The sequence below is a fragment of the Argiope bruennichi genome, chromosome 7 (assembly GCF_947563725.1).
Source record: "Argiope bruennichi chromosome 7, qqArgBrue1.1, whole genome shotgun sequence".
NCBI lineage: Eukaryota > Metazoa > Arthropoda > Arachnida > Araneae > Araneidae > Argiope > Argiope bruennichi.
In genome coordinates this window covers 51,816,245-51,843,112 of record NC_079157.1, presented here as the reverse complement: position 1 = coordinate 51,843,112, position 26,868 = coordinate 51,816,245, and the positions used below count along the sequence as shown (strand labels likewise).

At 31.3% G+C, this 26,868-nt stretch overlaps 2 protein-coding genes across 2 annotated transcripts in view; both read right to left on the bottom strand.

Moving 5' to 3' along the window:
• The window catches only part of LOC129975372 (zinc finger MYND domain-containing protein 10-like), a 30,760-nt gene extending 28,254 nt beyond the window's left edge, over nt 1-2,506 (bottom strand). Inside the window, exons 1-2 of the mRNA XM_056088435.1 lie at nt 2,412-2,506; nt 1,490-1,598 (exon numbers count right to left, since the gene is read on the bottom strand). Of these exons, the coding sequence (XP_055944410.1) occupies nt 1,490-1,598; nt 2,412-2,506 (204 nt within the window). The remainder of the gene's footprint in view (nt 1-1,489; nt 1,599-2,411) is intronic.
• Nucleotides 2,507-4,551: 2,045 nt separating this feature from the next.
• On the bottom strand, nt 4,552-26,110 carry LOC129975270 (uncharacterized). Its single transcript, XM_056088324.1, has 5 exons — nt 26,016-26,110; nt 12,390-12,460; nt 9,493-9,666; nt 7,786-7,872; nt 4,552-4,634 (listed from the first exon to the last, which is right to left on the bottom strand). The coding sequence occupies exons 2-5, from the start codon at nt 12,420-12,422 to the stop codon at nt 4,620-4,622; spliced, it is 309 nt and encodes a 102-aa protein (XP_055944299.1). The 5' UTR covers nt 12,423-12,460; nt 26,016-26,110; the 3' UTR covers nt 4,552-4,619.
• Between the last annotated feature and the right edge of the window lie 758 nt (nt 26,111-26,868).

Genomic DNA, 26,868 nt, shown 5'->3' with positions numbered 1-26,868 from the left:
TTTCAACTAGCGTTAACGATTGACGGAAATTTCTCGCTCCAGTTTTAAGGAAACATCTGGGAATCTGGACTACAGAGGTCTGGATTTATTTAAAAAGAGAACTAAACTGCCAGACTTTGATTGAAATTTGAACAACCATAAGCGACTGAATTACGAAAGCAAAATGGATGAAAAAACCTGATTTTAAGGTTAAAGATGAAATTTTTAAAAGGTATGAAAGTTTTCTTAAAATCGCTCAATTAAGGCTGCTGCTTAGGTGAAAATTGCATTGCCACCTTGTGAAATTTTGTAAATTTTTTAGGTTTTTTGTGAGCAAGATCAAGCAATAAATGTTGATGATTTTGAGGTAGATAAATGTGTTGAAGAAAATCCTGTCACGGACACTGAAATGTAGTGAATTCTTAATAGTTTGAAACACACCTTGCGACAATGTTAAAAATTTTTTGAAAAGAATATAAATTATGATTAATATATACTATAAATGAACTTCTGTGGAATAGTTGTTGATAAGAAACAATTTATGAGTTAAAAAAAATTTTTTTTTTAAGAATTATAGATAGCTGTTAGTTAAGTATTTTTTTTATATATTTTGCTTAGTTTTATAATAATATAATTGATTTTATTGAATTCAGTTATCGTTATTAGTCGATTAATTTTATCAATATTATTAAGTCAAATGTTATCATATTAAATGGCAGTTATTGTATAGCTCATTTTGATATAATTTTATGAATTTGTAAACTTGGTTTACAGAAGATGGCCATACTATATTGTAAAAATGAAACGATAAAATAACCAATATATTTTGCACAATAACCTTCTTGAGTTCAAAAAACACATTTTTGGAAAATGTCCGTCTGTCTGTCTGTGACAAAGTTAACTCAAAAACGCTTTCAGCCAGACGATTGAAATTTGGTGTACGGTCTTTACACCAAATTTGCAGATTTCTGCCAAAGTTTGAATATATTTGATAATTATGTTCAGATTAATTCCGTCAGTCCGGCTGTTCGAATATAAGTTAACACTAACTACAAAACGAAGAGAGCTAGATAGATGAGATTCGGTACACAGATTTAACACTTATAGCGTAGTTACCTATCAAATTTTGAGCCGAATCAATAAGGGATTGACCGTCTGTCGATCTGCACGTTTAGAAACATGCAAACTGGTAACTCAAAAACGCAGTGATTTAAATATATCAGGTTTTGTGTGAAATTTTTGTTTCAATCGGTTGAGAAAAACGTGTCTAAGACACAAATTTGATTTTTGGGCATTGTTAACTCATGCCAGGAATTAATCGCCAAATAACTTGCCAAGGATGACACAATAAATTCAATGAGCATATTAAATTCAAATCAAAAGTTAAAATTTCGTAACTATTGTAAGCCAATGTCATGTAAGTTACTGGCATGACAATTTATTAGCGAGTACGCCAGAACATTTTGGGCCACTCTTTTTGGTTTAGAATGAATAATCAAAAGAAATGAACCTTTTCAAGTGTGAGTAGAAACTCTTTCACTATTTCTTCCCTTTCAGATTTGACATCCAACGAAGCTTGAAGGGACAAGTTATGTATTCTTTCTCGTTGCGTGAGCCATCTATTAAATAAAAAAAATATAGTAGCAATTCAGGATTAATAACTGTGACTGTGACTTTGTTATTAATAATATCAAGAATACTATTTTTGTTTGAATTTTTAGAATACATTAGGCATGAATAATATAGCAGCTAGAACAATAATTAAAATATTTATTTCTCGCTTTTATGGAATTAGAAGGAACGTCTTCCTAAATTTTTTTTCATCTGTTGTATTTATTTTTAGTAAAAAAAAAAAATCGTTTGCATTTATACAAAATTAAAAATTTCAATTCGTATATAATACAGATAATGAGAATTCTTCTCTGTGTTATGCAATTTAACAAGAGGATCATATCATTATATTATGTAAAATATATTCGAAGTTAAAATAAATTTTCAATAAAGAAATTCGAATTACATTAAAATGTAAGTTATTACTATTTATTTTCTGAATTTAATTGCAAAAACTGTTAGCATCTTTCATAAAGCTACAACTAATTGTTAAGAATTAAATATCGGATTCAAACAAATTTATTTTGTATTTGGATTAACTTTTAATTACTATCGATATAAAATAACATCGGTTAAAATGAACAAACGATCTTTTACGAAATAAAATAAACAGATTGTTGGAACTAATCAAAGTAAAAAAAAAACTGATTAAGCAAAAAATTGTTCTAATTTGGAACACGTTAATGAAAAAAATATAAATAAAACTCTTACATTTCAATAAAACATTGAGTTTTTCTTTTATCTTTTTCTTTAATTAAAAAAGTTAAATTATATCTGATATCAAAATAATTAAGCTATAACAAGAAAAAATATTTTTATACCTAGGGCTTCCAATTTCAGGAATGCTGATAGGTTCCAAACTTTCTAAATATGCCTCTATTTCCTGTGGTAATAAGACTTGCTCGTTTTCCCCCATTTTACTTCGATCTGAAAATGTTGCATTTATCTGCTGCTGCATATAGTTGCTATGGAAACGTAAAACTCCGTTGCCATAGTTTGTTCTTCGAGGAGGAAAAAAAAAAAAAATAACTCGTTTGTACTTGCCTGAATTTTCTTGTAACATAACTGTTTCGAATTGCTTCAGTCTGGAAACAGCTTTGATAGGTAGTTGGGATTGATTTTTTATAACTTGATTTTTTTCAGATTCATCTATACAAGACTCAAAACTTAAAATGTGTGAACAAAAAGTATGACGCATGTTTGTACGTATATCATGGAATCAAATAAATTTTCTTGATTTATATCCATAGTAATGAGTTGAATTTCTCCATAATTAGCTTTTTAATTTGCGTTTTGTTCTCTTTATTTTTTTATATCGTTTGCTGTTTTTCATTTGTTTTAATTTTGTTGCTTTTCTGTTTTCTGGTTATCAACTCCAATTTATAGAATTTGTAAAGCTGAAAAAAAAAAAAAAATCTTGAACACTTGCTTTTTCAATGATATAGTTTTGAAGGACAAAGAAATATTTTTCGTTGTGAAACTGATATTATAACTTTGCTTTATTCATAAATTTTCACCATTTATTAAAATTGGTAATAAAACTTTACAACAGGGAAATTTTTTGTTTTATTCACATTAACTATTGATCTCAATTTTTTTAAAACTTCTGTTTTCTTCTATTTGTTTTATCCCTAATGTCAAGTTAAAATCAAAGATATTTTGAAATAAAATAGCCGAAGAGTGAGCATATATCTCTACTAATAATAAAAAAGAACGTGTGTGCGTCTCTTTGTGTGTGAGTTTTTGTGTTAGTGCTCCACATGTTAGAACATTTGAAATACAGCTGCCAAATTTGATACATATTCATCTTGTTAGATAGGAATGTACATTTAAGAGCCCCTTTTTTGAAAATTTTAATTAGGACTTTCAATAATTATAAATTAAATTAAATTTTTTTTTTGTGATAACTTCCGAAAAAATTTTTTTTGTACAAAAATAAATTTTATACCATTTTAAAATTCAAAAAATTATCCTTTTAATGATACCAATTTAATAGACTTGAAAATTTATCCTGAATTTTGGTAATTTTAGAATTTTTTTTGCATACTTTCCAACAACAGATTACGTTGTTGCCCGTAAATTCAAACCGTCTTCCTTGTATCATAAAATATTTAATCGTGTGATTTTTTTTTTTCTATTCTTGGAAGCTCAAGAATAAGTTTCCGTTTAATATCTGTGTCGTTTACATGACGAATTAAAAAAAAAGATACAATACTACGAAATGTAGAAGATAAATGAATCCTACATTTATGTTTTGAATAGTTCTGCGATGTCAAGGGACAGATCTCCATCAGAAAGGTTTATGTAGTCAATGAACAGAATGAGTGCAAGTCAAATAAATCAACAGGGGTGTAATATTTGGCAATTAGATGAAAACATAGTTCCTGAAGTCATATCTAAATGATTTCACTAAAATTAAATATAACCAATATCCCCGGTAAATCAGCCTAATTGCCGAAGGCGGATAGTAAAATACATGTAAAAAATTATGTATTCAATGATAAGTTTATAATGACATTTTTTCTCGTTTCTAAGTTTAGAAAACTTAATATTTGGCTCTAATCCTGATAGCTTATACAATTTTTTTTAATGTTTTCAATGGACTTGATAGTAAAGCGCAGATAAATAATAATTACAATGCAACAATTTGTTAAGCTCAATTACAGGATGTTATTGCAACAATTTGTTAAGCTCAATTACAGGATGTTATTGCAACAATTTGTTAAGCTCAATTACAGGATGTTATTACAACAATTTGTTAAGCTCAATTACAGGATGTTATTGCAACAATTTGTTAAGCTCAATTACAGGATGTAATTACAACAATTTGTTAAGCTCAATTACAGGATGTTATTACAACAATTTTACGTGTAAATGCAGCAAAATATGACGATCATATTTGTAAAATGTTTTCAAAATCAGTTTAAAAAATTTTTATACTCTGTTTTCTTTTCCTATTTCTTTATTACTATTAAGTGATACAAAAAAAATCTTTGAAGACATGTGCGCTATTTTTTCTCTCCTTTTGGTTATCTGCAGCAAGTCTGAAAAGAAAAATTAAGAAATTCAACAAAGTGAGCAACTGGTGCATATGTGACTTATTTTTCCTTCATACTATGACATGAATTTAAATGGTATTTTTTACATTTAAAATCAGTAAAATTCAAAATATGTATCAAGTTTCAAAGCATTTATGTTCACACTAAAATCAAATGGATATACACTATAACTGGAACTTGCAAGATTCAGTAAAGTATGAACCATTTAGAACTCCACTAACATGTACACTCGCAAGCATCGAAATTTCTGAAGCTGAAGTCTTAACGCATTTATCATATAAAAATTGCTGTTCTGTATGAGGCGTTCATAGAAATAATCTAAGGAAACTAGAATTTCAATTATATTTCTAATAAACATTAATTTTTAACAAGTTTTCAGGAAATTTTTTTTCTTAGAAAATTCACCGTAGATTCATTTCCTTATTGAATTAATTGACAGCAGAGCTTCACGAGTTTTTTTAAAATCTTGGTTATTTCGATTTTTATATTTTTGATTGAACCTGCAGGAGTGTCTTTGCTTCAATTTTCTCATATACTTAAATAATCTAGCAACCTTTTTTCTTCAGCATACTTTTTTTAATACTTTTTTACATACTTTAGCATACTTTTTTTAACGTTGTAAATGTGATTAGTGGTTCCTACGGTGCGTTAGTGCTCTTACCTACAATCGACTAAAAAATTAAAGCAGAAAGAAGTTTTTGTTTATAAGTGCTTGAATTCTAAATGGAAATTGAGGATATGGGTAGAAATTATAAACCTTTAATGACCACGACAATCCACAAACATGTGTGCCCCTCCTGATTTCCGTAAGAAGATATGCAATATTATTTGTCTCTTAACATAAACAAGAAAACTGTGTACAAATTTCTGATGCATTCCTTTTTCGGATTGGATCTAAAACAATATAATTTTAGCTATAAGAGAGAGTACCAATTTAAGTAAAAACTGCATACAAAATTTCATCGTTTTATCTCAAAGCAATTTTGAACGATCGTGTTCACAGACACACACAATTCCAAAAATGAGTTTGAAGGCCTGGAACGCGGAATTTTGTCAGAATACCGCAATCGAATGTTTTGACTATCACAATATTTTTGTATATTGCTATGGATTACTTCAAATCCACCGCTACTAAGTCCGTAAAGTCACCGGGTTCGCTTGTATGGGTGAATGGTGCGAGAACAATCAGCAGACAACAATAATGAACGACGACGACTTTATTTAACACGAAGACACAAATACAAAGACGACAAATACACACCGAGACGAACCCAGGACAGCACACTACAGCACACAGTAGCTTGCAAGTAATACACAGCACACAAAGCGGCCAGACAGAATTCAGCAGAAGGAGGGTTCACGTAGCTTCACTCTATGGCCTCTCCCCATGTTTGCAATTCTCTACAGTCTACTTGCTTTAGCTATATCCAACTGCCGACTCACTACTCACGATTGGCTACTCCACACACGACACAATGTTGCTTCTACAATAAACGACAAGACTCGGCATACAGCTCAATTCAACAATCGCTTGAGCTCCACACAACGCTGGACTATTCCGCCATTGCTTCGTTATCCCCTCAATGACTCCTTTCATGACTAACTGATTATGATTCATTGCAACTTGAGACTGCTGGCCCTTTATAGCTCCCAAGAGGCGGACAAAGAAGGTTCGGGACCAATCAGGGGAATATCGGTTCCAATTGGCTAGATTTCTAAAATTCTCAAAGTTTCCAGTAATGTCTATTTTGTCGCCAAAGTCGCCAAGTCACCAAATTGTTATGTAAGTATGTTGCCCCGCCTCTTACTTGTAACGCCCTCAAGCGGTAATGTAAAAAACTATCAGTCTTGTGACATCATCGATGTAGCAGCAACGCCGAAAGACAACGCTCAAAGGAACTCCCGAAAGCGGAGAAACAATAAAATCTTTAAAATTCTAAAAAGGTCCGTCATCATTGTTGAACCTCTCCACAAATGGTTACGAAGTTTTTCGCCAAGCTCTGAGATCACTGACGGGGCAACCGATCAGCACCCAACAGAGCTGATAGTAAAATGGGCTTTCCAGTGAATGAACTAACCTTGCTGGGAAGCAACATTACAGGTTTGTAACAATATTTTCTATACAAAAATAAATAAATAAATAAAATTGCTTACAGAACCTATGTACATTAACAAGAAAGATTTTTTTTAATGTTCACTTTCTCGCACACAAAGATACAAAGGAAAAAGTATCGAACTCGACGAATTTATATATTTCAGACTTCCATGTGTCCAAGAAATACGTTTTTGTAATTATGTCTGTCTTTGAACGTTTCATGTTTATGCCAAATTTGTTGATTTAACAAATTTTGAATGACATTCATTCAGAAGAAGTCTGTCTGCCCGGATGTCCAAATATGTTAAACGATAACTGCAAAACAAAGAAAGCTAGATGCATAAAATTTGTTTCATAAATTTTACATCCAAAAGGTAAATACTCATTAAATTTGGAACGAAATCCGTCAAGAAGGTGACCACTTGTTGATCACAAACATGTAAACGCGATAACTCAAAAGCACAATGACTTGAATGCATGAAATTTGGAATATGATTACAATTTTAATTGTGGTTTCAGTCGGTCGGAAAAGGGTACCCAAAATACGCATTCAACGCTCTGTTTAATTTGCATTAACTGCATCCCAGGTATCGGCAAAGAAATCTCCATAGAGAGGTTTTTTTTTAGGTAACTATTGTTCGATAATGGAATGCTGTTAATAATACGCAAGTTTATTTATTAGATAGTACAAGAAGGCATAGGGAAGACCATGCCTGCTGGTTTTGTTTTACTATTCGACTACTTGTTGTAAAAGACATTTTTTGAAAAGATGTATTTGCCCTTTTAGGAAAATGTAGTATGTGGTGCCTTGTAGTATATAATCTTAATGTGAAGTAAAACCTCTGAAGGGTTGTACACGTAGACTTGTTGCATATTACATTTATTGATGGGGATCAATAATCCGGTTTTTTTAGGAAGCGTTGGGATTTTGGGAATGGGTTTTATTCTTGACATTCCATTGGATTTTTTTCCCTCTTATATTTATTTGCCGAATAAACTAGTTAATAAAGTATCACTTTTATAAGAGAAATGAATACAAACCCAGAACATTTCTGTCGTTTCCTCGTGATTAATTCCAGCCACTTGGAAGATACACCTCACTATAACCCAGGTTTCTGGTGCCAGGAGCTGAAATATTGAATTTTTTTAGAAGACGAGTGTATATCTATGCAGGATATTCTGATACATCTTTATTCACAAAAATAATTTGTTTGTTAATAGTGCCTGTTATACAGAGTTCTATAATACTGGACTGACAAACGCATTAAAAGAAATAGAACACGGTGCTATGTACCGCGTTTAGAAGATGAAAGTCGTGAAAAAACGCATGCAGACTCTGAGTCCAGAAGGCAATTGTGAATGCACGTAATGCACACATGTGAGCGATGGATAATTTCCAGGTGAGTTTATAATGGAAATCTTTGTAGAAGTTTGGAGTTAACGTATGGGCAGGTATTCTTTGTGGTTATCTCTTGGAAATGTAATTGCTTCCGAATATCCGAATATTGCAACATAACTTGTTTTTCTGCGTATGTTTTTCTTGAAATATTGCAAAGTGTGCCGGTCACAGTGTAGCGAAATATGTGTAGTGTAACTGTTCGTGCATGATAGTTTCCATGATATTTCTCTCGCTAAGTGTGTAATCATCTTACTGTTATATATACAAGGAGATGAACTGGACAAACAGGAATTCATTGCTTGGCCTCCACGTTCGCTGGATCTTAATCCTTGGGACCTTTTACAATGGGGCCTTTTTAAAGGACTTGATTATGCAACACCTATGGACGACATTACGGAGTGTCTCAGTGTGTATTGTCGTTGCTGCAACAGACTTCAAAAGAATACCTGATATCTTCGAGCTTGTCCGGTTTGGTTGGTTTTGTTTTGTTTTGTTTAATGACACAAGGAATATTTTAGCCATACTCGAATGTGTCCGATTTCGTTTGGTTTAATGGCACAAGGGTGATTTTAGCCATACTCGAGCGTGCCCGGTTGGGTTGGTTTGGTTTGGTTTAATGGCACAAGGTCCAATTTAGCCATATTCGAGCATGTTTGGTTTCGTTTGGTTTAATGGTACAAGGACCATTTTAGTCATACTCGAGTGTGTCGGGTTTCGTTTGGTTTAAGGGCACAAGGACCATTTTAGCCATACACGAGCGTGCCTGGTTTGGTTTAATGGCACAAGAGACAATTTAACCATATTCGAGCTTGTCCGGTTTCGTTTGGTTTAATGGCTCAAGGGATATTTTAGCCATACTCGAGCGTGTCCGGTTTCGTTTTGTTTTAATGGCACAAGTGCCATTTTAGTATCAGCAGTAGCATTTTCCAATAATTCTAGCAACAATAAACAGATAAATCTTTTTGTAGGTATTATTGTACTTCTTACTGTTCCAGCCTTTGACGTCAAAACTTGCAGGCATTTTTGGCACTTTTCACACTTTCACCGGGGATTGTGACACACGTTTAATTTTAAATTTTTTTGTCTTGATTATCTATTAACAGCTCCCAATCTTTTAATATAATTATTTTATTCTATGTTATAATGTGACTAATTAACAAAGGATTCGATAAATTCGCAGACAATAAAATTTCGTAATTCAGAAAATTTCTGATTGTCAAGGAGGTAGTATGCGTACAACAGGCGTGGTATGCAAATCCCAGAACTCTGAAGAGTTCCGGGGTTTAGCTTTTAGTTTATGGTTACATCAGTTAGTTGAAAACAAAAAATATTAAAACAGAAAAACTCACTTGAGGGTTTTTGGATCCAGGATGGTAACCGCTGTAATGACAAGTTTCATTTGTGTAAAGATCGTACTGGAACTTCCAAGGATTATAGTTGGGCATGTTTAGGTTCCTCCCAGTGAATCGGCCAAACTTTGTCACAAAAGAAGTGTACCCACAGTACTGGACAGCCTGATGAAGCTGCAAATTTAAAAGTCGCTATGAAATATTTTTTATTCATTAGATCCCACAAATTAATGATAATCATATATTTTCGATATTCAGAGCATAAATAAGAATTACTTTAGCATGTCCTAGGAATCTTCAAATCAGCTATAATTTTACCTATAATTTTTACTATATATTATACAGAAATAATACTATGCGCTAAAAAATAATTTGTGGATAACAATAGACTAAGTAGATATTGAAATACTATGTATCCAGAGTTAGAAACTTTTCCGTTTTATGCTAATAATCAGTCATCTTCATATTTTGATCGTTATCTCTCTTTCCGTAATGCAGCACATCCTATCCCAAAAAAGAAAGATTCGTGGTCTTTTATTCTGAAATCAGGCTGTCTTCTGTTAATTAAAATCTTTCAGAAATTTTCATTAAGTCTTGTTTTATAAAGTTATTAAATTTGCAAATAACAATTTTTTAATGCATAATAACTTTTTCAAGAATCCCATGCCAGTTAAGAGAAGCAAAATTTGGGCCTTTGATGAAACTTTGGTCTTATTATTGAAGCTTCAGTGTTGGCTTGTTTAAACAAGATAAACTGATAAGCGCTGTTTACCCGCGTTTTCGTATAGACTGGGGTATAATTCCAAAACTATTTTTGTTTGGACATCAAAGAGATCTAAACGTGCCGAAATTCCCCACGGTGGTCAATAATATTTTGAAAATTTCATTAATTTATGGTGATGTCCTAAATAAAGTATATCACACTAACAGAAGTTCAAATTTAAAAATAAATCAAATATTATTGTAAATTAAATATATTAACAGTTTATTTTGAGCACGTGTCTGTATGAAGTGAAAAAAATTTGAAATATGATATTTTCTAAAGAGTAAATGGTGGAAAAGTTTTCTATGATCTTTTACAATATCTATATTATTAATCCAATAAAACAGTTTAATTTTAGGTAAACATGGTTTAATATATATAGGATAACCTCTCTAATTTAGCGTCCATCAGCTAATTTCGGGCATACATCTGCTAACAAAATGGTTTAAATGAACTAGATAATTATATTTTATGTCACTTGAGTCAATAAATGCTCCGCTGAATTACGAATTTTAAATTTTTACATAGATCCTCTGCCCTTTGAATTATATTTAACAAAATATTCTTGAGACACCAATATTTTAAATAAAAAGAGCTACACTCCAATCAACTAAATCAATCACTAAAGCTGGCTAATTTATGAAATTGAATATGTCTTATGAAAACTAGTGATTTTAGACCATTTCATCGAACATTTCAAAGAAGATACGCCAATCTTTTGCCAGGGTTTCTCAACAGTGATTAGCCTATGATAATGAAAATGTTGATTGTTCTAAAATCGATATGTAAAAACGTCATAAATTGGTCAGATTTGATCGTAGAAGATAGAAACAATTATTTATTTACTTAAAAGTGGAAGAGTCAAGAGTATTTCGCAAAATATGATTCCTTAGGACAAAAAGGACTGTATAAAATTTAAGCTTCATAATTTTTTCATAAGTACATTTATTGACTGAAATAAAATATTTTTTACATCATTTAAATATTTTGAAAGTAAAACTGAAAAGCGAATTTTACGATGAATCAGAATTTTTTGTTGAATAATTCTTTAAGATATTAAATAAATTACGAAAATTATTCTGCAGTGCACATACAACTTCAATGCCGAACGACTCTTTTTTTTTTTTATTATTAAATATGAAAATTGAAAGCAAAGACATGGTTGGTTTCAGTAAAAATGTTTTTTTACTAATTGCAGTTTAACGTGTACACTTTAAATTAAAGTCGAAATTTTATGGGCGCTGGCAGAATATTAAAGAGCGAGATAAGTAATACAATTAACAAAACTGTTTAAAGCTTACATAATAGTATGACTTAATTATATAACTTTTAGAATCTGAAGGTTAAAAATATTTTGCAGAAAAGGCTACTAAGAGACCAATTTACATAAAGTATTTAATTGAAAATTCTAACGATTATTAATACTGGTGAACCGGTTGGTTGCCAAAGGCGGCTAGTATAAACAGAATCTTATTCAGGTCTATTATTAGTTTACATTTATGCAATTTTTTTTCATGATAATATTAATAAAATTAAGAAGAATCTTTTCATTAATAAATATATTTTTTCATCCTTTCTGAACTGCATCTGAAAGAACACATTAATTGCACATGTTTTGTTGAGTTAATGATAGACAGGCATGTTGAATATAATTAATTCCCAATTTAATTTTCAACAGACAATTAAAAAATTTTTATATTTATTGGCACAAACTTTTATGGTTGATGGTTAATAACATCGAAATGAACCATACTCGCTTAGGAAAGCACGGAAAGAGACAATTAAAATGTTATATTTATTCTTACTTTTAAATTACAGCTTAGTACGACAGGCTTGATTCAATACATTCATCCGAAGATGACAGAAAGAATTTATCCCAGAGATGACAGAAAGCCGAAGGTAATAAATAGACAAGCTTTTCAGAAATGTGAGAAGTCCTTTCAACGCCATTGCTAAAGTTGCGAAACTGCAGGTGTGTTTGACTGAGCCTTGTGTTACATCGATTTCAGAAAGTGTATCACTTCTAGTGATGGATGCTTTGAACATCTTAAAGTTTTAACCAGAGCCTTTTTTTATTAATTGTGAGATATGTTTCGTCTTTTTGCGACAAATCATATTTAAAAAACGAACTTACTGTGAATCTCTGACCAGGCAGAAACTGTGACATGCACTGAATTCTTTGCAATCGCACTGGAACAGAAGCAGCTGAAAAAGAGAATGCATTTAAAGACAATTGCAAAATCAATCATTCATTCATTTAATTTGATTCTTATTAACGGCATTATATAAGTTGTTTCAAATCTCTCAAAGATTATGTCTAAAGTATTAATTCGTCTAGACAAGCAAAAATCTTCATTGAAAGTGGTTTTAACCTTTCTTTGCATGATGATGAAAATTTTCATACTAACATTTAATGAACAAAAAATTGTACTCGAAACTGGTGTATTGTAAATTGGTTGTTGCTGCCAACTTATTTCACGACTACTGCGTAATAAGGAAAGTAGCTGTCAAAAAAAAAATGTCACAATCATTATAGCTGGTTTGAATTTGTCATTCCGCTGTTAATTGTGGTTGGAAGAAACATACGATTTACTGAATATTTTTTTTAAACTAATCTGTTATTTTTTTGCTAATAAAAGCGACAGTGAGTGGAAAAAAGATTTGTTTTTTGTGTTTTTTGTTATTTTCTGCGCAATTTATAACGAATACCCCAAATAATCTTCCCAAAACCATGTGACAGAAATTTACATCACTATGAAGTTGTTTCACTTCTAATGCATGACGAAGATGATTTTTACTATATGTTTATTTTGTTATTTTTGTAGATAAATTTAGAAGAGAATCTAGAAGACATTGAAGATTGGTAGGTCACTCCAGTGCAAATACCCTAAATGCAAAGGTATCTCATGCAGTAAACGTGGAATTAATTTGTGTCGAAATAATAATAATTTTTTTAAAATTAACATCAGGAATAAAAATGATACAAAGATTTATTTTGTACTGAGCTTAACATGGAAATTTGCATGATGATGGTTATTTCTATCAGATTGTTTTTTAATTATTTTATATTATATATTCATACTAGGATTTTTTTAAACATTTTTCCTTTAATCTAGAGCATGGATTATATCACTCAGATTTATTTCACACAAAAAGAAAAAAAAAATCATGCAAGAAATGTCAATTTAAGTAATGAAGGAATATGGATGGTCCAAATGAAGGAATATGGATTTTCCACCAAATCTGGTGATCGTGATAATTTTTATTAGAATCATAAAAGCTGTTTGTTACCATTTCTTGTAATCACCCAAGATGGCAGAATTTTGGTGAATATTTGGACTGTAGGCATGATTAGTGCTTTTCAAGAAACCGTATTGTTGTTGTTGTTTATGACACTTGTTATAGACAAGCCCACTGACGAAGTCAGTGATTGTAAGCCGACTTTTAGCTTCTCTTGTTTCAGTAACGGCATCTAAGGCCAAAAGTACGTTTTAGTAACTAATGCGTCACAGCCCTTTTCACGGGACGGACTTCCTTCATACATTTCACTGACATATCGTAATTTAGACCTGAATCAGAGAACGATCACCTCTGATTCAGTACCCCCAGTGGTATTGTTTCGACCTGGAGGACTTTGGATCTACAACAGATATGTAGTACATTCACCAGCCACCATATCTTCTTCGGCCGGCGGGGTTCGAATTCAGATGCGAATCCAACGCCCTACCAACAAGGCTATCCCGGGCCTTCACGAAACCGTTCACTAACCGAGAAAAATATCTAGATATATTTTATGAGCTTTAAGGATAGATAAAGTTGTTGTCTGTAACTATATTCAAAAACTAGTCAATATGACTATTCGTATAAGACGTTGTTATTTATACACTCTTTATTGTTTAGACGTTGATGGGTTAAAATATACTTTGATGTGCCTTTTGAGTTTGTTGCAAGTATGGTTAATCTAAACAAGCCAGCATAAAAGTTTTTTTTTTTAGCTATACTATATGCAATATTGTTTACCTTGGCTCGAAGATTAATTTCCCTTCGCCAAAGGTGATTTTTTTAGGAGGGGGGTGAGCGAATTTTCACCAAATTTAATCAAGAATTTTTTTTATTGTTGTAATTGTATAATATAGACATCCAAGACGTCAAACTTATGGCGAGAAGAAGATTAGTATGATTTTATTGCGTTTGGCGAAAATCCGGACACTAACATTAAGCCCTACCCTTATCGGGATATCCGGAGATTCGATTTTGAAAGTAGTTTCTTTATTTTTTTACTGAAACAATGAAATTTTCGAATTAACTTATCGTTTCTTAAAAGGACGTTGTTACTGTTTTCTTTTTTTACTTCTAGATTGTTTCCTATTTATTTTTGAAAGAAACACATAAAATCTATACATTTTTTTTTCAATTAAGATTCGATTTTTTTTTCTATTGGCCAAGTTGAACCACACAATTGTGACTGAAAAATATCATGATAACGATTTACTTTCATTGAATTCTGTCAGAAATAAATTGAGAATGTATCCACAAATTATTGAAAAGTTTTTTAAAAGTTCTAAACCCACAAACAAACTTGTTCTAAGATTGCGCCAAGAACAATACGAGGAAATAAATATTATATGTAATTCTGATGCTAAGTCTAAGATTCCTCAAATTAATCGTTTTGCATTGCAAACATATATTAAGAAAAAAATTAGCAGACACTCAAATATTTCAAATCTAAAATTTATCTGACAAGGAAAATTGATCTTTACGACACAAAATCCAACTTGTGCTGCACAACTGTTAAATTTAGAAAGAGTCATGAATATACCTGTCAAAAAGGACGTAATATGAGAAAATATAACATCTCGTTTTCTTTCATTTGATATGTCTTCCAAAATACCGCTTGAAAAAATAGAAGAATTAAGCAAATATAATAGTATAGATATCACCAAAATGTTTTGATTTTTAAAACAAAAGAAAATGCGGAAAATTTTACTTGTTCTTATCGCCATTCTCTGTACTTTCTTGCCAGATTCAATGAAAATCTGGTTTAAAAATAAAAAAAATAATCCAACCTTTTGTGAACGTTCGTTTCAATGTGAAAAATGTTCCACTTTTCATCCATCCGACAAAAGCTTGCGATAAAGCAAAAGTATGTCACCTGTGCGGCATATCTCACGATGACGCATGTCAGTCACCAAAAATGTATCAATCGTCAAAGTGAACACCCAGTTACAACGAAGGTTTGTCCCTTATATATTAAAGAACAGAAAATTTTGGAATTATAGTGTTGAAATCACATAATAACAGATAAGACGAGTAGAATTTTTAATCAATCATCCACAAATATTTTACAGCCATGAGAGCAAATGCACCAATTATCCAAAAAATTATTAAAAACTAAAAGCGTGAATAAACCTAACCAAATAGAAAGAAGAAAAAGATTAAATGGAAACATTATGTAAAAGTGATCGGCTTACTCCATTTCCAGAAGCTGCGTGTTTCTTAGAGCATTATAAATATAGTACATTTTTTAATAAACTACATTATTCCAAACCTTTTGTTAATTTGATGATCTTTTGGATTGATGTCTACCGCATTACTGAAAGTATACTGTATTAAAAAATATTGTAATAATAAAAAACAATCGTTATAGCTTTATCCAAGTATGGGTACTTTTATTCACTGACTAAAGGTAATTAATTACCAATGACATAAGTGCCAAAGAATATTTTTTTAAAAAACATGACGGTAAATTTCTTTTTACTCCAATTGATAATTATAATTGAAATATTTAAATGCGCATAAGATAAAATCCAATATTAATTAAGAAAAGCAGACGATTTTTTCCCTCCGATATAAATGAGAAAATCAAACGATTAATTCATACTTTCTCGTATCAAATATTATTATTTGCAATTACTTGAAAGAAGAATATTTGCAAACTATAGTTAATTTCTTCAAATAGGTTTAAAATGAATAGATTAGCTTTTAGCTCTTACCGACTAATACAAACTTTTGGCACTTTCTTGTTTGAAGAAGCCTAGATTTGTATATTATTTTTTATAATATTTGTACTTTTATAATATTTATTTTGCAAAAATTGTTGAATTGTTCGATAGAAATATAAGCATTACTCATGCTTGCTTCAATATGTAATATCTTATATTTACTAACGTGTAGAGAAGATATTGTAAACGTCAAAAAATTCAAACTGGAGATTTTGATTAAACTTTTCGTTTCAGACGTTCCTGCGTTTGAAAAACATATTTTTGACATTATGGCAATCTGCCAATCAGTTTGTCTGTGACAAAGGTAACTCAAAAAAGTTTTGAGATAGAGAATGAAATTTCATATACGGGTTTTTAACACAATTTGTAAATTTCTATCAAATGAAAAGCAAAATCAGTTCAGAAGAAGTCTGTTTGTCCGGCAGTTCGAGTACAGATGGACTCAATAATTACAGAATGCAAAGAGCTATGTAAATAAAATTTGGTACATAAATTAAGTATCTAATATAGGGATTCGTATACAATTTTTTAACCAAATCTGTCAAGCAGTGCCCTTCTATTAATCCGTTCATTCTCACGCATGCAAACGCGATAATTCATAAATACAGTGACTTAAATCAATGAAATTCGTTACATTCTCTTGTGATTACAACTGGAGTTTCGTTTCAAATTTTAAAGTAAATCGGTCTGCAAAAAAGCGTCTAAAACACGTATTCTCAAAATAGATTCAGAAAAAGGGTTAGATTCATGCGAAAGATCTGTAATTGTAAGTATTTTGCATGGAGTTGGTGAGCGCCATACAAAATTGGAAGATTAGATGAAATTAGTCCACCTTTCGCTTCCAGATATTTCTGTTCACACAGACCAGATCGTGACCAGACCTATAACTAGACAGGAGTCTAGTTATAAGTATCCCCAAGACTGCATCTGGTAAAATTATTCTGACAAAAATTCCTCACAACACTAACATTGAAATGTTAACAATTCAAGTTGCCTGCAATGATCTAAAATTATCATAAATTTATATGCCCCTCAACGTCTTAATGTAGCAAATTCGAAAGACTTTTTTATTCATTTTCCGATCCTGTTTTCATTTTTGGCGACTTTAAGCTACATCATTCTTTATGAGGTTCAAACAGATCTACTATAATTAGCAACGATTTCATTGATTGGTTACAAAACTCCAATTTCATCCTCCTCATATCACTTATTCCATATGACTTTTTTACTTGATCTCACGTTATCCTTTGCATCCATTTCCCATCAAGTTCGATGCTACCTTTCAGATTCGAATTTCGAAACAACATGGTCAAATTTTGGGGAAATATTCAGAAAGATCAAAACGATTGATTGGAATAGTGTTATGAAAGAATGTTCAAAAATTTTATCGACAAAAATTAGTCTTGATTCATTAATAAGTAATATTTCAGAATCCATCAAAACAAACACAAAATCTGTTACATTTCAAAATAACAATTATTCCCTGTGGTGGAATATCTCATGTCATAATTTCAAAAAGCTAAAGCAGTTGTTTAAAAAAAAGATAAAACGAAAATCAACTCTTACATACCAATCGCCCCCACTTCCGTTTTTTTCTAATTTTTTTTGAAAAATAGCACAATGTATTATTTAACATTTGCTTATCAACAAGAAAATGTAATCTTTTAATAGCTTCCTTCCTTTAAGTGGCAATCAACTCGCTGTTTATAGAATTCACCCAGCTGATTTTAAAGTACAGCAAGAAAAGAATTACTTCGTTGGAGTTTGGATATTAAAAGCGAATGTGATTCTGTGTATATTGATGGTCTTGTATTAAAATGTCTACAGCTTGATATTACTAGCAATATTCCAAAATTCATTCATACTTTTCTTCTAAACAAAATACTTCAAGTTCGTTGGAGAAATTCTGTTCTAGCACTAGAAGTATTCAAAAAGGTCTTCCTCAAGGCACTGTTTTATCACAAATTCGCTTTGTTTACTACGTGGCTGATTTTTTTAAACCCTCGAAGAAAAAGTGGAGTGATGTATTTTTTGCTGACGATATCTTTATTTTTTGCTCTCGCTTTTCGCTGTATTATATCTAAAAAATCCTCCAAAATACTATGGAAAACATTTTTAGTTGGGGCAACTACTGGAAACACAATATTTGTTCAGAAAAATGTTCTATAGCCGACCTCTCAAAACGGACGCTCCATCAAAATGGGATTAACTTAAAGAACCTATGGACCAAAGACTGAGAAAAATCAATGACTATAAAACATATTTAACCAATAGGATCTTATGAATATCTGCAATAAAAGTATCTGTAGTTTATTTTTCATAGTTGTGCAATTAATAATAAATTTTCTAAAACTCAGTTCAAGGCCTGCAATATCATTAAAGCAATGACTCTCAGAATTACTCTAGGTTTTCCTAAATGAACTCCAAACGAAAATTTTTGGTCAAGAAATTCTTTTGGATAAAATCAAAATATTGGTTTCTCAGTTCTTTCTCAAACAAATATCAAATGGTTACTCAGTCGCCAATATATGATCAAAAATCTAAATTCGGCATTAGATTGATTAAAAAAGATGAAATAACTGTTGTTGGCATGCTTCAAGAACCAGACATTTCTTCTAGCCAAATTATATTCCTTTCTGATCCTCCTATCTTTTAGGAATGAAATTTGCGAAATATTCCTTTCCGAAGTCAATTTCCAAAATAAAGCACAACCTCCTTTGGTAAAAGTGAATTTTAGTGTGCCCTTGCTGCGCCAAGGATGCCAAGTCGCCAATAAAGTAGGCGGACAAACACTGCTGTGGAACAGTTACGGTTACCATTTCACGCTATATAATTATGATTTTTTTACTGATAAGTATTGTTTTTTTTCCAGACTGCCCGGTGCCTTCGGCATTTGTAGAAGGAATTTTTTAACTTAAAAAAACATCCTACGGCTTCACATCAGCGGGAGCGGGAACCTAGTAGCTTCGCTAGCACATTGAACATAAGGACTGTGTGGACAACAGAAACTGTACATAATCAATAGAAAAGAAAGGATGAAGGGATATGGTTGCGGATTCAACCCTTTCTTTCTACACCACCAGATCTTTCCATCGATTCTGTCATCCAAATCAATTTCATATTCTCACCACACACAGGACATACACAATTAGAAGCAACCAATCCATCCTGCAGGTTCGAAATACTGTCTTCTATCCCATTTACCTGACATCCATTCTTGTGCAATTGCCGACATAACAAATTATCAAGGGAGCCAACCGTTAGAGTACCAAAAGAATTACGAGAACTATGAAGAATTCTATTGCAGCTGGCTTTTAAAGTGAGAATGCAGACGATTTCGTAAAGTCAGAATTCGGACGATTTTTTAAAACGCATACTGACAATTAAAAAATGCAAAAGTATAAATATTTTTTGTTCGTATTCACATTAAAAATTAAATTGCAGTGTCTTATTAGTTGTAAAAAATCTTTTAATTATAATAAAGAACAAAATTAAAATCTTTGATCGATATTTTTTTTAATTATTTTTGATTCAACATTTTTCATAAAATAGTTGTAGTTCATGTACAACTCAACCATTGTAAAAAGTAGTAAATAAAAGAGCATTAGGGTTGCTAGATGAGCGTTCCATTGGGTTGTCATATTGGCGACAAACTCGGGGGGCACACTAATCTTCACTTTAACCTAAATTTCAATCAAAATCTTTTAGGTGTTCAGATAAATAAAACGATAAATAGTCTTTACGGGGTAAAAGTGAATTTTAGTGTGCACCCAGCTGCGCCAACAATGCCAAGTCGCCAATAAAGATGGCGGACAAAATAAACAAATACTTCCGCCGAAAAGTTACGGTTACCATTTCCCGCCATCTAATTAGGACTTTTTACTGATAAGTATTGCTTTTTTTTCATACTGCCCGGTGCCTTCTACAGGTGCCTTGGCATCTGTAGAAGGACCCAGGCAGAATTTTTAACTTAAAAAAAACCATCCTACTTCTTCGCTAGCAGCCGTGTGTGGATAACATGAACTGTACATAATCAATTGAAAAGAAAGAATGAAGGAGGTTGTACGAACGGATTTCAGAGGGAATTCTGCTCGGTGTCTTCTACAGACGCCGAAGGCACCGGGCAGAATTTTTTAACTTAAAAAAAAACATCCTACGGCTTCGCTAGCAGCGGGAGCGAGAACCTAGTAGCTTCGCTAGCAGATTGAACATAAAGACTGTGTGGATAACAGAAACAGTACATAACCAAAAGAAAAGAAAAAACGGAGAAATAAGCAATTGGAACATTCTCCATACAAAATTTCAAACAGACATACTTTTCCCAACTTCATCAACTCATAAAAAAATATATTCCCTTCACCCTTCATCCATTCAGCCGGTTCGATATTAAACCATTCTCAATACAAAATTTTAAACAAGCATCCTTTCCTAACTTCATCAACTCGTAAATGTATATATATGCATATTTAACTCACCCTTCATCCATTCTACAGGTTCGAAATACTCCCGACATAACAAATTATGAAGGGAACCAACCGTTATAACACCAAAAGAATTACGAGAACTGCGAAGAATTCCATAGCAGCTGTCTTTTAAAATGAGAATGCAGACGATTTTTTTAAAGCGCATACTGACAATTAAAAATTGCAAAAGAATAAATATTTTCTGTTCGTATTCACATTAAAAAAAAGAAAGAAGAAAATAACTTTTAATTATAAGCTTAACTTTCTTTATTTAATAAATTTTAACTATAATAAAGAACAAAATTAAAATCTTTAATCGATATTTTTTAATATTTTTAATTTAACATTTTTCATAATGTAATAGTTTATGTACAACTCAACCATTGCAAAAAGTAGTAAACAAAACAGCAGTACGGTTGCTATAAGAGGGATCTGATGGGTTGCAATATTGGCGACAAACAGCTGGTGCACACTAATCTTCACTTTGGCCCTTTACGGTTGATAAAATAAAGTTTTTACGGTTGAAGTCTACTTTAAGTGTTCCCTTTCCCTTCAAGGAAGTCAAAAATGCCAAAGCAATAGAGAAAGTAAAACATTAGTAAACAAATCAGTAACAAGGGTTGGAAGAAAAAATTGCTCTTCATCCTTGTTTTGGCTATCATATTGGCGACTAATCAAGGAGCACATTTAATAGACTTAAGTAGATTTAAGATATTTATAATGCTTGGCAATTGAAATCGGCAATCAAACTATTATTTTAGCATTTCATGGCAGCATGATTTATAAAGTTTTAACAACAAAAGGAAGCAATATACATTTCGTGAATTATATTACCACGAAATGCAAATAAATGTACATACCACAAAGGCATTTTGCAAAATTAATTTCACTGAAGATTTTTGGTGATCGTCGAGCAAAAGTTTCAGTTGCGAGAATTAAAAACAATGCCAACACAAGCCAAATTTTATGATTCATAATTATTTTAACTATATCAGATGTGATTCACTGCAATATTTTAAAGTATACTCAGAGAAGAAGAATAAAAATTTACTATTATATCTTCTCATGATAGAAATAGTGTTTTAAAAGTTTATATAAGGCGTGAATCGAAATATAAATAATAATAATTAATTATACTGCTGTCGAGATTAAAAAAAAATTTTTTACTGTAAAAAAAATGCAGAATTATCTTTTCAAATTATAATTTCTAACAAGTTAAACATTTCATCGATATTTTACTATTTTTTGTCGTTACTGACCGTTATTTGTGTGCAAGCATCTATTTAGAAACAACTATATAATCAGCAGAGGAATTGTGAATTATAATGCACCGTACGGCTGAGAAACATGAGTAGGGGGAAACACATATGAATTCTTTTTTCTGTCTTGCGCTTAACTCATTATTTAAGAACACATAGTTAGTCCAACATGCATCTTTAGTAAAGATTTGCATATAATAGTTTTCTTCCAAGCGAAATACAAAAGTGGTCCACATTTCCCTGAGAGTCCTTGAAGAAGGCGCACTTCTTTCGTATTGGAACTGTCCGATTTCTAATTTAGGTACGAAAAAGTCACTTAGACTAATACATTTCCATACCATTATGAAATCTTTATTCTTCACTTAACTAGATATACCTGACCGAATGGGATTACATCCATCATAGATCAATTACACTTTTCCATTACTGTAGCATATTCATGCTGTATAAATAAAAATGAAATAAATAGATACCTAAAAAATAAATAATGCTTTAAAAACCAGAGGGAGTGGTTTCCTCAAAACTTTCTCGCATACTCTGTACTAAATTTATCATGCCAGAGAACGCCTTATATGGCATTCGCGTACAATAGTTATAAAATATTAAATTTTGGCGGAAATTATCATTTTACCGTACCTTGGCGAATGTTTTGGCAATTATTCCCTGGCCTACTGTTAATAGTATCCGAAAATTGAATTTGTATTTTAGATACGTTTTCCTTCATTGATTGAAACAAATTTCACAAAACTGCAGTTGTAATCACAAAATTACATACCAAATTCCATATATTTAAGTAATTGTGTTTTTGAATTATTGCGTTTACATGTTTCTGAAAGTACACACTGACAGACAGTTGTCCTCTTGTCGGATGTGGCTCAAAATTTGATAGATTTCTATACTATAGATGTTAAATCTGTGTACCGAATTTTATCTATCGAGTTCTCTTCGTTTTGCAATGATCGTGTTGATTTATATTCGAGCAGCCGGGCAGGTGGATTTCTTCTGATCAGATTTTACTCAAAATTTATGGAGTTCTGCAAATTTGGTGTAAACACCGCATACCAAATTTCAACCATCTAGCTCAGAGCGTTTTGGGGTTATCATTGTCACAGACAGACATTTTCTAAAAATGTGTTTTTTGAAAGAGAAAACTAAATCATGGAAATCCGTTAAAATCCCGAGTTCGAATTTTTTTTTTTTTTTTTTTTGACGATCACTATACTTTCTCTATACTAAGAGTACAAGAAAATAAGAACATAAAAATTTGTCTCGCCGAAGACTATTCTACTATACACATTCTATCAAAAAATATTCTAAATTAAATTCTTACCAATTCTGTTGACAGATAAAATTTTAATTTAGTAAAATTAAAGATTAGACAATACATAGAGAATACATTAGCATATAATATATTGCCTCTTTTAGTATCGCTAGAGAGAAAATTTAGCTTCAGTGCAGAATAAAATAAAAAATAAGTTAAAATCATTAATAATTCACAAATTCATTCATTTAACAAATATTATCGATAACCACATGAAACAACCTTTGCTTCATTCGAAGGATTGATATCATAGATTCTGTTTCTGGTATTGCCTTGGTTTTCTAAGAAAATGCTTGAAACACTGGAATGACTAAGCTAAAATTTTAGTGTTGCATTTGTTTTCCGAAACACTTCACTGAGTTTGGTAAAAAAACAAATCTCTAAAAGAAAGGATAGTATGATTATATCATTGGCTATTTATAGTTTTTCAAAATGTTCCACTTTATTTTTGCCAGGAAACAATTCAGTAATGAAAGTCACTTTATTTTGCTTGAACCTTTTGAGTCAACTAGGATAATTTTTTCCCCTTGAAATTGATATGGGATTTTCTCACCGATTCTTTTAGATATATTTTTATAGAAACACTTTCGTAAATTTAGTTCTTAGATATGAAGGTAACGAAGACGTTTAAGTAAGCCTTTGAGATTCAATTAAATCCAAATCAATGGTTTCTCATTATTTCAATCTTGAATAAAGTAGGTTTAAGAAATTTCAATTCATTGGCAACATCTGAAAAATATTTGGTACAATTATAAAAATATACTCAAGTACATTATTGATTGCGAAAATGGTTTATGGATCATATATAGTTTGACGATTGAACTATTTATGATTGAAGATTGGAATTGCCATATTGGCGAAATTTTTTCTTGGCGCTTTTTGGTCGTCGTTAAAATCAACAAGTACCAAATATTTTAAAAAGTTATCCAATTATGATCAATTCACAATCGTGCATTATGAACTTCTGTTGTAGGACCTGCAATTATAATATCACCCGAGATATTAATTTGAACTTGGAAAACGGGTTCAATTTGAATGTCTGATAGACATCGGGCCATTTCAAAGTAGTCATCAGCACCAGGGATATTTTTAAAAAATTGTTCTATAGTACGTTGCCAAATATTAAGAGAAATTTTAGTAGCAAACCATAACCTTTTACAATTACACTTACAACAGTTTAGTTGAATTTGCATTTCACAAATTTTGATTTTGCTCATCAACTTCCATACGAAAATAAGCTAGAGACAAGTCAATTTTAGAAAAGTATTTATCATCTGATAGTTTTGCAAAAATGTCTTCCACTCGAAGTAGAGGGTAATTTATATGCTCTAAAACAGGATTCATTGTTACCTTAAAATCTCCACAAATTTTTACAATAGTATCGAGTAGGAGTTATATAACTGGTTCGATTAGAGTAGCCTAATCACTTTTCTCTATGGTTTCTAGAATATTCATATCGAGAAAATTCTTAATTTCTTTTTCAATACGAAACTGGATAGCATAAGGGATAGAATGATATAAAAAAAATTAGGCTGACAGCTTTCCTTAACATACAGTTTAGCTTTTAAATCTTTAATTTTACCTATACCATCTTTAAAAATATCAGGATATTCAAATAAGATATTCAAGATGATTGGGTTACAGTTATTACCATTTAATCTTTTATTTGCAGATTCTATTCGAAAACTTTATTTCCAATCAAGATGGAAATCGCGCAGCCAATCAATATTAAATAAAGAATTTAATTTCCTATCACACAGATATTCTTAATTTTTATTTGATCTCTGTATTTTTTTTCCATAAAAGTTTCATATACTGGTTTAATTATCTCATTTCCAAATGCTTTTTAAATTACATTAAATATCTGGAAGACCGAACTTCGCTTGGTAGGAATTTTTATTCGAAAAATTCCTACCAAGGGGCAAGGCAAAACCTTATCTACATTTTATATTTAAATATAAAAAAATCACATACTGATTACATGTGAATCTTTTTCAATCTTAAGTACATATAAACTGGTTATTTAAATAAAAAAAATCATGAATGAGATTAGTTTACCATGTTATTCGGAACAATCTGCTATATTACAGTATTCATTTTAGAGTTTATATATGATTATTTGTATTTTTACACTCAATTTTACTATGGTGTAATCGGTTCTGAAATGGCGCTATACGACATTCTCAGCATGAGAACAGATAGATCTAATATTATAAAAAATGTTTCTTTTGTGTAAAATTGCATTTTTGCAGGAAAGACATATATATAAATGTATTTAAAAGGCAAAACCTTATCTACATATAAAATTTGATTCAAATCGTTAGAGCCATTTCCGATATACACAAAATAAACTTATATACATACATACAATAATTTCTCGTTTAAAGTAATAAGATTGATATGTTCAATTTTGGTTAGAGGGAATACTTTACGAAATTGTTTCAATGACTTACTGGAAATGCGCGCACCAATATCCAATTGCATTTTTAGTGATTTATCGTTAATAAAAACTTGAAACATTATTTTATTTTTACTTTCTTCGATGTCAACTGCATACGTTTCAGCTTCATCGGTTACTTGATTCAAGTTTTTTTTTTCATCTTAGTTTTACAATTAAATTCACTACGTCTCTTAAATTCACACTTTTTACAAGTTTTGTTTTCATCTGGACACGAATTAGTTGAAGCAAATAACTATTACAGCGGAAATACCTACCTTTAAATATTTGCTCAGGATTATCCTGTTTGTTATTTTGTTGAGATTCAAAATGATCGAAGTTCCACGAAAACCTTTGTTAGATTTCTGATGGTAAAATTTAGGGTCGGTTTTAGAATCATTTGTATGCAATTCTTCAGCCTTTTTTGCAACTGTTTCCATTGCGATAGCGATGTTTTTCGCTTTTTTATAAGTTCTGGTTCCGATAGCACCTTCTTCAAATTGACTTAGCTTCATAAACACGAATCTGTCAAGAAGACTATCGTTGAAAAATTGCCTAAAAGCGCATGTTGTAAATAGCTTCTTCAGCAGCGTTCACAGGAATCCAACTATTGCGCGCAATGGAAGACCACGCCTACCTCAGGAACATCACGTGACCTCAACGGGATAGTGGCAAATAGTTGTCTCATCGGGACAACTGTTTGCCAATGTCCCATTGTGGTCATGTGATCCTCCTGAAGTCGGCATGACCTTCCATTGCGCGTAATTGTTGGCTTCCTATGAACCCTGCTTTCAACTGAGCGCAAAACTCCGACACTAGTTCTCTTTTCGCTTGGTTTCTTTAGTGAAAATGAAATATTTTCAGAAATCATAAGTGACTTCTGGTTCAAATGCTTTTCTAATATTGTAGTCAAGTCTTTAAAGATTTTTTCCTTTAGTTTATCAAGTTTGATGAGAGTCTTTGATAAAACAGGTTTTTGTTGATAACAGAGTGAATCACGGTTGGTACTTTCTTTTCTTCTCGAATATCATTTTTTAAAAAAAAACATTCTAGGTTTTGGGATTTCTAGGCTCCGAATTCAAAAATATCTAAATGTAAAAAAAAAAAAAAAAAAAAAAATCACTCTTATTT